The 14,801-nt window shown below is 36.6% G+C and overlaps 1 protein-coding gene across 1 annotated transcript in view; it reads left to right on the plus strand.

Annotated features, from left to right (window-relative positions):
* ADAMTS5 (ADAM metallopeptidase with thrombospondin type 1 motif 5) overlaps positions 1-14,801 on the plus strand; it is a 91,185-nt gene that overhangs the window by 31,410 nt on the left and 44,974 nt on the right. The window contains exon 3 of the mRNA XM_069075068.1: positions 12,334-12,501. Coding sequence (XP_068931169.1) covers positions 12,334-12,501 — 168 coding nt within the window. The remainder of the gene's footprint in view (positions 1-12,333; positions 12,502-14,801) is intronic.

Genomic DNA, 14,801 nt, shown 5'->3' on the forward strand with positions numbered 1-14,801 from the left:
AATGGATTCTTTCAACCTCTATTTTGCCTTCTGGTTCTAAAACATCAGGGCAGTTTTCTTTGAGAATTTCTTGGAGGATGATTTCTAGGTCCTTTCCCTGATCATGGCTTTCAGGTAGCACAATAATTTTTAAATTATATCTCCTGGATCTATTTTCCAGGTCAGTGTTTTTTCCCATGAGATATTTCACATTGCCTTCTATTCTTTCATTTGTTTGGATCTGTTTAACATCATCTTGATTTCTCTTAAAGTCACTAGCTTCCCTTTTGAGATTCTTTTTCTGTCTGGCAAATTCAGCTTTTCAAGGCATTCTTCTCCTCATTGCCTTTTTGAGCCTCTTTTGCCATTTGAGTTAATCTGTTTTTTAAGGTGTTATTTTCCTCAGTCAGGTTGACTCTCATTTCGTAATTTTCTTGCATCGTTCTCATTTCTCTTCCCAATTTTTCCTCCACTTCTCTTATCTACTTCTTAATGTCTTCTTCCATCATGGTCTTGAACAAACCTGACTTTAGATCCCAAGTAAGCTACTGATTCACTGTGTAACATTGCAAGGCTTTATCTTTTTGCATCTTTAATCCCAGCTGGAAAATGTGTGTGGGAGCATGCATGTGTTGGGGGAGGATGAGAGGAATGGGGCATCAACTTGCTGAAAAAAAGGGAGTTCATATGAGGTATATCCCCCCCTAAATAAACAACTAACAGTATTTCTTGTTTTTAGGATGTGTTTGCAATGTTCCTGTCTATTGTTTCATTTAGGTTCATAAATGCAAATCTAAAACTCTATTTCCAGGACATTGTTTTAAATAATAGATTATCTTCTTGAGTCTAAAACTTATCAGCTAGTCCTGAATATAATGTTATTTCACCCAAATTAAATCTATCATTGTGGTTTCTATAGTTCTATCACAAATTACTTTCCAGTAATTGGTTATCAGAATATGCAGTATCACAAACACTCCCAGGTATACTTTCATCTTTGCATTAAGACAGCAGAGTTAACAGTATTTTGTGAATTCTGAGTGAGGTATGAAATCAATTCAATAATAAAGCATTCTTTCCCATTCTCATGTTAGTAAAGTGATTGGGGCACTTGTCTGATATTTTTTCAGAGAAAAATAGAAATTTCAAGAGAACTAGATCCTATCTATGTACCACACTGCCATTTTCACTTTTTGTTGCTGTTCAGTCATTCATTCATATCCAACTCTTTGTAACCACATGAACTTGTCAATGGGGTTTTCTTGGTAAAGATACTGGAATGGTTTGCCATTTTCTTCTCCAGTGTCCCTATTTTACAGATGAGGAACTGAGGAAAATAGGGGGGAAATGACTTGCCCAAGCTCACACAGCTAGTAAATGTCTGAGACCAGATTTGAAATAAGATTTTCCTGACTCCAGACCCCATACTCCATCCACTGAACCACTCCACTGCTGACATTTTTATGATTCAGTGCATTAATTCATCTAATTAAATTACATCCTCTTGTCATTTTATATTGTTTTTGGACATGATCGCAGAACTATCAACATCAAAAAATTATTTTGCTTAATGAAAGAACTTATCTAATTAAATCTCAATTAACTATTTGTTAAATCTCAAATTTGTTTTAGAATCATATAGAGTTAACCTTTAAATCCTCACTTGTTATTAACAGCAAACAAAATCAAATCTCAATGTTGTGGTCAGTACCACTTAATAACTGTATTATGCTATTCATATGATTTCTTATATCTCTTTCTCTTCCTATTGAAAACATTTTTAAACATACATATAGACAAAAGCTTTTAGTCTTTCACAGTTACCAGGAGTCACCCTTCAACAAGTCACTAGATCTCTGGTATTGTCATTGGGCACACTCCATCCACTGGTGCAATTGCATTCCATCCTTACCCATTCTATGGGTCTCTTTTCCTTGTCCTCTCCTAAATCCTCCATAGGGTATCATACATCACGTGGGAAGTCTTTTAAAAGGCTTAAAAAAAAAAGACTTTCTGTCTTTTAACATTATGTGAGTAGCAGTTCAGCGCACAGGTTGTCTGTTATTTGTTGTAGCTACAGGATTAGTCCTCCTCCTTTCCAGATGCTACACTTAATAAGTGATCTGTGTTACAAGACTTCTTGGTAACATACTAAATCCTATTTGTGTACTCTTCTCCTTTACCCCACATTTTGATTCCTCAGGAATCACATGATTCTTTGTTTTTATAAATTTTCATATCCCTTTTTTATATTAACTAAAATCTCCCCCAGTGTCTCTTTCTTTCCCGTTTCCAGAGAGGCATCCCATATTACAAATATCTTTTCATTTAAAAAATTATTATTTTCAACATTTTTCTTTTTAAATTTTGAATTTCAAATTCCTTCTTTCCCTCTCACCCCTCCTACTATGAAGGCAAGCAAAACAATACCAATTATAAATGTAAAATTATGCAAAACATATTTTCATATTAGCCATATGGTAAAAAAAAAAAGCAACAAAAGTAAAGTGAGAAAAATATATTTCAATTTGCATTCATAGTTCTCTCTCTGGAGGTGGATAGCATGAGTAGCCGTCTTTCACAATTGATCATCATTACAACATTGCTGTTACTGTGCACAATGATCTCCCTTTCTTCTCACTTCACTTTGCATCAGTTCATATAGATCTTCCCATGTTTTTCTAACCCCCCCCTCATTTCTTATAACACAATAGTACGTGATCACAGTCATATGACACAACTTGTTCAACCCTTTCCCAATTGGTGAACATCAACTATTTTAACACATAGGTTCTTTTCCTTTTCCTTTGACCTTTTTGGGGGTACAGAACTACTAGCAGTATTGCTGAATCAGAGAGTTGCACAGTTCTATAGTCCTTTGGGCATAGTTCCAAATTTCTCTTCAGAATGGTTGTATCAGTTCACAACTCCACCAACAATGTATTAATAATGTCCCAACTTTTCCATATGCCCTCCAACATTTGTCACTCTCCTTTTCAGTCATATTAGCCAATCTGTTAGGTATCGGGTGGTATTTCAGTTATTTCAGTTTGCATTTCTCTAATCAATAATGATTTAAAGCAGTTTTTTCATATAACTAGAGATAGCTTTGATTTCTTCTTCAGAAAACTGCCTTTGACAATTTATCAATTAGAGAATGGTTCTTATTTTTATATATTTGAATCAGTTTCCTATATATTTGAGAAATGAGACCTCTATTAGAGAAAGTTGTAGAAATTTTTGATATTGCTTTCTTGTCCATGGTACCTTTTAACAAAGTGTAGTTCCAATTATTGTCTCTTTTAACTAGATTTATTTTTGCTTTTTTTTTTTTTGGTCCAAGATCACTGTTACTACCCTTGCCTTTTTTTTTTTACTTCAGCTGACACACAGTATGACACACAGTATGACACACAGCTGACACACTGCTCCAAATCTTTATTTTAATGCTACATGTGTCTTTATCTTTTTCTTTTTTTATTCTGTCCCTTCTCAAAAGTCTGCTTTGTGTCTAACAATAACCTTCTTTAACCCTCACTCCATTTTATCACACTCCACCATATCTGTTATCCCTTTCCCCTCCTATTTCCCTACTGAATCAAATAGATTTCTGTACCCAACTGCGTGTGTATATGTGTATATTCCCTTTTTGAACCAATTCCAATGAGCATTAAGTTCAAGCATTGCTCACTCTCCACCATAAAAGCTGTTCCTTGCATGTCTCTTTTATGTAAGAAAAAATTTTTCCCATTCTACCACTCCCTTTCCCCTGTCCAGTATATCCTTCTTTCTCACTCTCATTTTTTTTAAGATCATCCCAGCATAATCAATTCACACTCACGCCCTCTGTTTATGCAGACCCATAATAAGGATAAAGTTCTTAGGAGTTTTAAGTATCATTGTCCCATATAGGAATGTAAACAATTTAAATATATTAAGTTCCTTATGATTTCTTTTTCATGTTTACCTTTATATGTTTTTCTTGAATTTTGTGTTTCATTGTCAAACTTTCTATTCATCTCTGGTCTCTTCACCAGGAATGCTTGAAAGTCCTCTACTTCATTAAATTTCCATTCCCATTCCCCACCCTTACCCCCCAAGGATTATACTCAGTTTTGCTATGTAGGTTATTCTTGGTTACAGTCCTAGCTCCTTTGCTTTCTGGAATATCATATTCTAAACCTTCTATGCCTTTAATGTGGAAGCTGCTAAATCTTGTGTGCTCCTGAGTATATCTCTACAGTACTCAAATGATTTCTTTCTGGCTGCTTGGAGTATTTTCTCCTTGACTTGGGAGCTCTGGAATTTGACTATAATAATCCTGGGAGTTTTCATTTTGGGATCTGTTTCTCAAACAATGGGAGGTGATCAATGGATTCTTTCAATCTCTATTTTACCCTCTTTATCTAAGAAATTAGGGTAGTTTCCGTAACAATTTCTTGAAATATGATGTCTAGGTTCTTTTTTTTGCTTATGGTTTTGATAATTATTAAATTATCTCTCCTTTTTGCATTTTCTAGGTCAGCTGTGTTTCCAATGAGATATTTCATATTTTCTTCTCTTTTATTTTTTTAAATTTGTTTTATTATTTCTTGATGTCTTGTTGAGTCATTAACTGCCACTTGCACAATTCCAATTTTTAAGGAATTATTTTATTTTTATTGAGCTTCTGGACCTCCATTTGATGAGTTCTGCTCTAGGAAGAGTTCTTTTCTTCATTGAATTTTGGTGCTTCCTTTTTCATTTGGCCTGTTTTGTTCTTCAATGAAAAATATGGCCATTAGGTCAATTCTATTTTTTAAGGTGTTATTTTCTTTGGTACTTTTTGTGCCTCTTTTACCAAGCTGCTAATTCTCCTTTTATAATTTCTTGCATCACTCTCATTTCTTTTTCCAATTTTTCTTCTACCACTCATCTTTTTCATTAACTCTTCCAGAAATTCTTATTGGGCTTTGGTCCAATTAGCATTTTTCCTTGATGCTTTCATTTCATTTTCATATTGTTATTTTAGGAATTTGTATTTTGGTCTTTCCTGCCACCATAGTAGCTTTTTATGGTCAAGTTCTCTTTTTGATGTTGTTGTTTGCTCATTTTTTTCAAGCCTATTTTTTTACTTTGAACTTTTTGTTAAAGTTGAACTCTGTTTACCTCGTAATGAGGAGACATTGTGCCAAGCTTCAGGCTTTTTTGTACAGCTATTTTCAAGGCTAGATCTGGGGATCTGCAAGTTTTCAGTGCTTGTGGTGATGTGATGTGGAGAGAGCTGTGCTCACCACTTTTCTTGTCTGTTCTCTGGTCTTCACTCAGGAAGGGCCCCTTCTCCCCTGTAGTCACAAGTACTAGTGCTCTTCTTTGCCTTGTAAATTTGACCAGGGTCATTGCTCCCTTGTGAATGACCATAAGCACTCCTCTCCATCCTGAAACTGTGACCTAGACCTGCTTTTGGGCAAAAGAAATGCCAATCAGTGCCAGCTACACCCAGTGCCAACAAAGGGTTACTTGTAACCTCTTTCTGACCAGTTATCCAACCACCTTACTATCTGTAGGTTGAGAGGTCCAAAGCTGCTGCTGTTGCTGAAGCTGCCTTCAAAGCCTGCTGTTATTGCTGTCGCTGCATGCATGTGCTCTGGACAGGCCTTCACCCTGGTGTCACAGACCTCTCTTGCCAACCTCCTAAATTGTCTAACACTAGAAAAAATGTCTAACCCCACCGTTTTATTGGTTCTGCCAATCCAAATGTGATTTGGGGTGTTATTTTAAAGTTCTTATGGAGGGGAATGTTGGAAAAGTTCAGCTAGGTTTCTGCCTGTACTCCACCATCTTGGCTTTGCCGCAACACATAATATTTTTAAAGAAAAAGATCAGCCTAACTGATCAATATGTCAGAAAAGTCTGAAAATGTATGCAATGTACCAGCCCTGTGTATTTCCAGCCTCTGCAAGAGGGTGCCATTGGAATGTCTTCTCATGTTTCTTCTTTGGAGCCATGAATCTTCTTTGCAATTTTGCAATATTCGTTTTTGATTTGTATGTGTTTCTGTTCTTCACTCTGCATCATTTCATGTAGGTCTTTTTATGCATCTCCATATTCATCACATTCATAATTTCTTACAGCATAGAAATATTCTAAAGTAATTAATGGAATTCATGTAATTTTTGACCATTCCCCAATCAACAGGTATCCACTTTGTTTCCATTCTTTTCTACAGGGCAAAATGTTGCTATAAATATTTTAGTTTATGTGGGAGTATAAGCTATCTACTGGAGACTCTTGGTCAAAGGGTATGGACATTTTGGTCACTTTTGAAAGAATTATAAATTGCTTTCCAAAATGGTTGTGCCAATTCACTTCACCAACAATGCACTAGTGTACATATTTTTCCACAACCACTTCAACATGAATGGTTTCCTCTCCCTTCTTCATGTATTCCTGATTTCATCCATTGATCCTACCAGTCCCACTGCCCCGTATCTCTTCTCCCTTTCTAAGTTGTGCTCCATGACCAAGTCAAGTTTTTATCAATTGCCTACTATTGTACTAAATACTGGAGATACAAAGAAAGGATTAGATAGTCCACGTCGTCAAGAACTTTACAATCTAATGGTGGTAGTAGAAAAACAAAAAGCTATCTTATACTAGGGGCCTTTATTTCCTCTCCATTTTTTCTTCTAAATCAGGAGTTTTAATATAGAGTCCAAGAACTTGGTTTTCTTTTTAACATTTTGATAACTTTCTCAACATAATTAGAAATTAGTTATAATTCTTCTAATCTTATGTATTTCATTTTATGCATTTAAAAACATTATTTTGGGGGTGTCTAGGTGGCACACCAGCCTTAGAGTCAGGAGGACCTGAGTTCAAATCCCGCCTCAGACACTTAACACAAAACTGGCCATGTGACCTTGGGCAAGTCACTTAACCCCAATTGCCCTACCTTCCCCCCTCCAAAAAGCAAAAAAAAAACAAACCCAAAACATTATTTTGTGAAGGTGTCCATAAGTTCCATAGCTAAAGGGCTCCATGACACAACAAAGTTTAAGAACCTCCATTATAAACCCTCTTCATTCTGACTTCCAACCTCATTATTCAATTGAAATTGATTTCTCCAAAATTACCAACAATCTCTTAATTACCAAATCTAATGACCTTTTGTCAATCCTGCCCTTAACTTCTCTGTAGCATTTGATAATGTTGATCGTCTTCTCCTGGAAACTCTTTCTAGGTGTTTTGTGTGTATGTGTGTGTGTGTGTGTGTGTGTGTGTGTGTGTGTGATATAGTCCTCTATTTGTTCTCCTTTCTATCTGCCTTCTCAGTCTCCTTTATTGAATTTTCGTTGATGTTATACCCACTAATCATAGGCATTCCCCAGGGCTCTATCCTGGGTTCTCTTCTCTTTTTGCTCTATTTTAATTCACTTGGTGATTGGCTCTAGTGGGTTCAGCAGATCTCTATATCCACCTATATATAGTATGTATGCGCGCACACACACACACATGCATACATATGTATATGGAACTAAAATCCTAAATCACCAGTTGCTCATTAGACATCTTAAAACACACATCCCATAAAGATTTGAAATTTAATATGTCTGAAACAGAACTCATCATCTCCACACACACCCAATTTTCCCCTCTTCCAAATCTCCATGTTACTGTTGAGGGCACCATCATCCTACTGGTCGCCCCAGATGTTAAGTTGGTGCCATCCTGTACTCTGTACTCTCATACTGCATGTCCAATCCGTTGACAAACCTTGTTATTTCTACTTCCATAACATCTCTCATATATGTACATTTCCACTTACACAACTACTACCCTACTTCAAGTCTTCATCACCTCTCATCTCAACTATTACAATGGTCTACCAGTTGATCTCCCTGCCACAAGTCTCTCTTCCCTCCAAAACATCCTCCAATCTGCTGCCATTGTGGTATTCCAAAAGCATAGGTCTGACTACATTTTTCCTGTAGCAGTTTCCTGATGTAGCTCCCTTTACCCTGACACAGCTTTCTTAACATACACAAACCCCACACAACTTCTTCTGGTTCCATCTTCCCTAGTAACTTCTGTGGTAAAGCTTCCTTCTCTCACAAAATCTGATTGGCTTCAGATTCTTGACTGTAGCTTCCTGCCTTAGAGCCAATAAAAAGCTTAAGCTATGTGGGCTCTGGGCCTCTCAAATGTTGCCCATGACCATGTAAGTCACTATACCTTGTGACTGACTGATCAGATGGGTTTCCCAGATAGATATGAGGGGGACTGTGTCCAGAGAAATTATGTTCCACAGTATCCTTGCTGAATATCCTTGCTATGTTAAGGCTAATGAAATTACCTCTGTTGTCAAAAGTTCTGTGACTCAAGACTGATGCATTTCTATACAGCATCAAACCTGAACTAAGAGCCATGCCAAGAACTTTGCCACTCAGTAAACCCCAGTAGCTCCCTATTGCCTCCAGGATCAAACATAAAGTCCTCAGTCTGACATCTAAAGCTCTTAATGATCTACTGCCCTCCTGCCTTTTCTGCTCTCTTATTTTTCTCTCCTTCACATATTCTAAAATCCAGGTACAGTGACCTATTTGCTGCTCTCAGTACAGTACTTCATCTTTCATCTATATGCATTGGCTGCCACCCCCACCCCACCCCCCACCCTTAGCCCCTACCTAGTACACGAAAAACTCTCGCCTTACCTGTGCCTTTTGCCTTTTAGTTTCCCTACCTTCACTCAAGTCTCTGTGTTCTACATTAGGCTTTTCCCACTTTCTTCAACAACTAATGCCTTCCCCTCTGAGATTATCTCCTATAGACTGTAAATTTCTTGTGGGCACCTTCTTATTTACATTTTATCTCCCCCATTGATTTGTGAGCTCCTTGAGAGTGAAGGCTATTTTTTAAATCTTTCTTTGTATGTTTAGCACAGTGCTTGGCACAAAGGACCTAATAGTTGTTTTTTATTGTTATAGCCCAATTTTATATCCAGATACTTTTAAGTTTGACCTTTATAGTTACACTGTTTATGGTTTGTGAATGAATGAAAAAGCATTTATTTAGCACTTTCTATGCAGAATCAATACTTTCAAAGTGTGGTGCTGGAGAAGGCTTTTGAGAGTCCCTTGGACAGCAAGGGGATCAAATCAGTCAATACTTTAAAAAAAAAAGTAATTCAGGCTGTTCACTGTTAACAGAATTTTAAATGTAGTCCCAACAGAACTGATCTCTAACCTGTAAATAGCTGGAGCTGCACAAAGCAGGCCAGAGACAGGATTGCCAGGAATCAAGTAGTGATTTAATTAATCACTTTCAGAGTGGGGAATGCAGACTGCAGACTTTTGTAGTTCTCCTGAGAAGAACGACTCCACATGCTGGAATGAGGGCACAGTTTATATACATAAATCACAAATGGGAAGGGGGTGGGGGAAGGTGGATTACATTTCTAGGGCCTGAGCTATTTCCCACAACAAGCCCACAAGTGCAGGACCATACAAGTGTTCTTGATTCCTGTGGGAATAGTTCTCAAATTGTTTCAAGTCTTAGGGGTCGTTACCTGGTGGAGTACAGGACCATAGTTCTGTGACAGGATCAGGTTCTACATTCTTTGATTTGTTTCACTTAACTTTCACAGGCACAGTACAAGCACAGGAATGTCAGAGTGACTGATAAGTTGCATTGTGAGTCTCTGACTCCCAAGCTAGAATCTGCTAGTGAAATAGTAGCTCAGAAAAATCTAAATTATTGGCATATTCATTATACATATCATGTTGATTAATATGAAAATCATAAATCCCTTCATATCACTGAAATGTCAAATATTGAAGATGAAGTTGAATACTTTGGCCACATAATGAGAAGGCAGAACTCACTGGAAAAGACCCTGATACTGGGAAAGATTAAAGGCAAAAGGAAAAGGGGACAGCAGAGGATGAGATCGATAGATAGCATCATGGAAACAGCAAACATGAACTTGGAGAGACTTTGAGAGATAGTGGAGGATAGAAGGGTCTGGCATGCTGTGGTCCATGGGGTCACAAAGAGTTGGACATAACTGAACAACTGAACAAATGTGCCAAGCTCTATATTAAATGCCAGGGATACAAATAAAGATGAATATCAGTCCCTGCTCTCAAGAAAGTTGAGAGAGAACTAATGGGAGAGAGAACAAATATAGGAGAATTATGCCTAGAGGAGGATGTTTTGATCTTGAAAGTCACAAGTATGGTGAATAGTGCAATAAGACATTCAATTATTACACCCTTTCCAGAAGAAATAGTAGTATTGATAGTTCACTGTTCCCAGAGCAAGAGGTAGAAAGTAGGAAAGAGGGTGTTATGCATATGGCAGCATAGGGTCTAGAGCTAGCTAGTTATAGTAGGCTTTCCCCAGTTGGGATAGCTCAACCCCCAGTGTTAATAATACAGATTAGATCCCCTGTTTAACAGGCTTTAGACAAAAGTTGTTTTAGAGGACCTTATAACAGAAGTTGAATACACATAGTGCTAATATCAAATGAGTTTTAAATATTTATTTAAGGAGGCCCTTCATAGAACTGCATGACTTTAAAAACATTTATAATCCAGACTTTTCATTAATTTGTACAGAACTTCCCTCCAGTTAATGAGATTTTAATTGAAAATGCTTCAGGGGAAAATATGATACTGCATACTAAACTGAGAAAATTTCTTTTTAATGGGATAATTATTATTTCATATTTACATTATAAAACCCCCTTTCCCCATACCATCAATGGTAATGGATTTTATTTGGTGGGAAGGGGAGGCGTTACTATTGGAGCTAAATCTTTTTTTTTGAGGGGTTAACAAGCTTACTTTAATCAGTCAAACATATATCGTTTACCTAGTTCAGGGGAAAAAGGTCAGCACCCTGAATTTCAGAGTATACAGAGGTTACAAGCATAAGTTACAAGAGCATTTCAACAGACAGGCCTCCCAGCTGTCCAACCATTACATCCATACCAAATCACAGTTTCCAGAGATGGGGGCATCAACAGCTGGGTTTTTCAAAGCTGGGGGGGCTCTCAACAGCTTCCCAGAGTCTCTCTGGTCAAATAACACAACACTTCTCACAGTGAGCCCCTGGAGCTAAATCTTTAATGGTAAGTTGTATCTGGAAAAGTGACTATAATTGATGTATGGTATTAAGACACTATACCACCAGGTTGTTTGGTTGAATTAAAACTACTTTGGGGAAAGGAGGGGAGGGGAAAGGTGCAGGTGGTGCAGATACCTCAATCAGTTGATGAATTGATTCCCTGCTGCCCCAGCTCCAAGTCCAGTTGATATAATAATAGAAAAAAAGGATTGTATAAAAGAGATAATGATGTGTTAAAGTTTTAAACAAAAATATACAGAAGGATTTATAGTCTTTATTATCCCTTTATGAGACATAAATTTGTATTCAAGCTTGATGGCTTTAGAAGGGTAGCTTGCCATTGGCTGGCCCTAGATCAGCCTATCCCTATGTGGCTCTTACATAGGCAGTTTGCCAGCTCTCGAGATGGAAGGATAAGTAAGGATAGTGATCCCTGGCAGTGTGGCATGCACACTGGTTGGGATGGAATAGATGGAGAACTGACAGCTATCCAGCAGAAATTGGATAAGTTTAACGTAAGTTGATGATGATTTAACAAGTTAAAGAAACAATTCGTACGCCATTTTTCAATTGTTTTAAGAATTGCAGGGTTGGTTTTTTTTTTTAACTTGTGGTCCTTTCAGCCATTGAGACCATTGCTTTGCCATTCATTTTACATAAACAAGAGAGCCCAACTTCAAAGTCCAAAGTATCTTTTTCCTTTTCTGTAAACAATGGTAAGAATATGAGTTAGTTAGGATTTTCAGGAAAGTCAGTCTATTGCTATAGCAATGGATGTTACATATTTTTAGAGTTTCTATTAAGTCTACTATCTTGGTTATTGATTAGAATTGGGTTTCTTTATAGCATTGTTATTCCTTGAAATAGCATAATCTGTGTTGTGTTAATTTTTATGATGCTCATTATAAGATTGTGTTATTTGACTATCTCTGTGTACCTTAAGTATCATGAAAAACCAGTAATGATAGCTTACCTTTGTAAAGTGCTTCAAATATAGTATTTTGGTTCATTTTTTATTGAGTAATCTAGGAAGATAGTGCTAATATTGTTAGTCTTAGTTTTTCAGATGAGTAAATTGAGAATCAGAATGTTTGTGAACTTCCTAAGGTCACAAAACTGGTAAGTATAGAACTTGGATTTGTACCTAGGCCTTCTGACTCAAGTGCTATTTTTTAAAATCATCATACACTATTTCTTATACTTTCAGCATCTAAAAATTGAATTCATTTGTTATTATTCTCATAGGACACCTACTTGGACTATCTCATGATGATTCTAAATTTTGTGAAGACAACTATGGTTCCATGGAAGATAAACGCTTAATGTCTTCTATCCTAACTAGCATTGATGCTTCCAAACCCTGGTCTAAATGTACATCAGCAACCATCACGGAATTCCTGGATGATGGTCATGGTATGTATTGTTTCAGTTCAAACTGTGTATAAAGTCAAACCATTTAATTTCTTATGAGAATTGTGTTATTTTATATCCATGTAATTTGAAGTTTTCAGTAAATCCAATTTGAGTTAGTCATTACAATAGAGGATAATGGAGGAAACATAAAATACTAACCTCACTAGTTATACAATGATGAAAATTTTAGTTTTGGCTTGGAAAATTTGAAGGGAATTGGTAAATACCTCAATATTACTTTGAAAGCCTGGATTTTATTCTCATCTTCACCATTGTCTTGTTTGAGACTTTTTGCAGATATCAGAGAATCACATAAACTAAAGGTTGTTAGAGACCTTAAAGACCATGTTGCTCTATCCATATCTAAGCAATAATTCATTTTATGGCATTACAAACAAGTGGTCATTCAGTCTTTGTTTGAAGAGTTCCAGTGAGTTACGTGATATATATATTAATATAATATATATATATAAATATTAATATAATGTATATATACACACACACACATATTCATTAAATTCAACTGAAGTCTAAATAAGCCCATCAGTAACTGTTTTTGGTATGGTCTCTCAACAGTTCTGAATCCACTCAACTATACTTGTCTCTTAGCCTACATCTAATCCATTATAACACATTCTCTGAAGCTACTATCCCAACTCCTACCCACACTAATGAATAGAGTCTCAAAAATGTGGCTATTAGGTCCTCTCATGACTCAAGGGGTACCTTTGAAAGGTTATAGGATATATTTTCTAATGCTGTATAGCTCAAGTTCCCACCTGTGTATAATCATCTGTATATAATCATCATTCTATATCAATTAGCCAACCAGATTTAATTAGCTTTTAGAAAGAGGTATTTACTAAGCTGGTATAAAGAGCATCAGTAAAAAAATATTCCCCTACTCTTCCCCCCAAAAAAAGTCTGTAACACACTCTGTCACAAATACATACTGAGTCCAGGAGAAAGAAAAGTCAAGCTTGGAGTACACATGGAGCAAAAGGGCTACACAGCTCCTGGAAGTCCTTTTGCTGGAGTCTTCAAGATAGTCCCCTAGGTGTGGCATAGATTTTCTGTATCAGCTCTTTGTAGAGCCATGAATCTACATCCAGTATGTATTTGGCTCCTGATGGAGCCACCTATCTGCTGATCTGGTCCAGTGACTGTGCTAGGAAACCAAAGGGAAAATGAGGTATGCTCCAGACACCCAGAATTTACAAGGTCCTATTCTAGTCAAGGAAATAGTGGGAGGGAAGGAGCAGACAAAGATAAAGACAGAACCTGGGGCTCTGAGAGGAATCAGTTCTTTCTCAAGGATTAAGTAGTAGGAGTTCACTTGCTCCTAAGCTTACTAAAGTAGAAGACTTATTATTGTCTTAGCTATGTTTTCTATCTATTCAAAGATGTGGGAAGAGGAGAAGGGATGTTCACACCTAGTGAACAAAAAAGGTTTTCACCTAATAAGTATATCAGGGATAAGCATCTTATCACTTCCTTTAAGTGAGGTTGGGCAACTGATGTTGTAACTTTCCATTTTTTCTACCATCCAGTCCATGATAATAGCATTAAAAGCCTTGTCAAATACTTTGGAAAAATCTAAGCTGCATGCATTACATTGCATAGCTAAAATCTAAGCATACCCTGTCTGATGTGACTTAGAGCTATTTGTCACGTATTATAATTAACAGATAGGAAACAATTTTGCTTCTCTGACCCATCTATTATTGGCTATCAGAATGGTTTAACTATAGTAAGAAACCATCTACAGGTATACCTGTAGGTTGGTAAATTAGCTTCTTTCCTTCCCTCTCCCTAAGAAAAATAAAATGGAAGATTTTCTTTTCAAAATGACTTACAAAAAAGGCTTCAAAGAATAGAAATGGGGGGGGAGTACCCATAGTTTAAATGGTTATAAACACTTCAAGTTTTCTAAATAAATTTTACGTTTTTTCTTTTGAGTAAAGGCAGGAAATGCTTTATCATGTTACAAATTAATGAACAACTAGTACACTATATCAAGAAAATAACATTTAAAATATTCTCTGAAATTTAAGTTTTATTGAAAACCAGCTATTTAAAAGAACCAAAAAATGCTTACTCAGTTTGATATGGATATTCTCTGCAACAATGCAGTCTGCTTCCCCATTCTCTGTTATTGTCCATGTCCTCCCATAAACTCAGTGCAAGGTCCTTTGTCCTAGGCCCAATGTCCTCATCACAGTCAGTCAGTTTTTTTAACCACATGTCTTTAATTATATTACCTATCCTTTTTTTAGTTCTTTACTCATTATATGTGTGTG

This window comes from Petaurus breviceps, unplaced genomic scaffold (assembly GCF_028583685.1).
Source record: "Petaurus breviceps papuanus isolate PSGF00001 unplaced genomic scaffold, PetGlider_PUasm1.0 90897, whole genome shotgun sequence".
NCBI classification, from domain to species: Eukaryota; Metazoa; Chordata; class Mammalia; order Diprotodontia; family Petauridae; genus Petaurus; species Petaurus breviceps.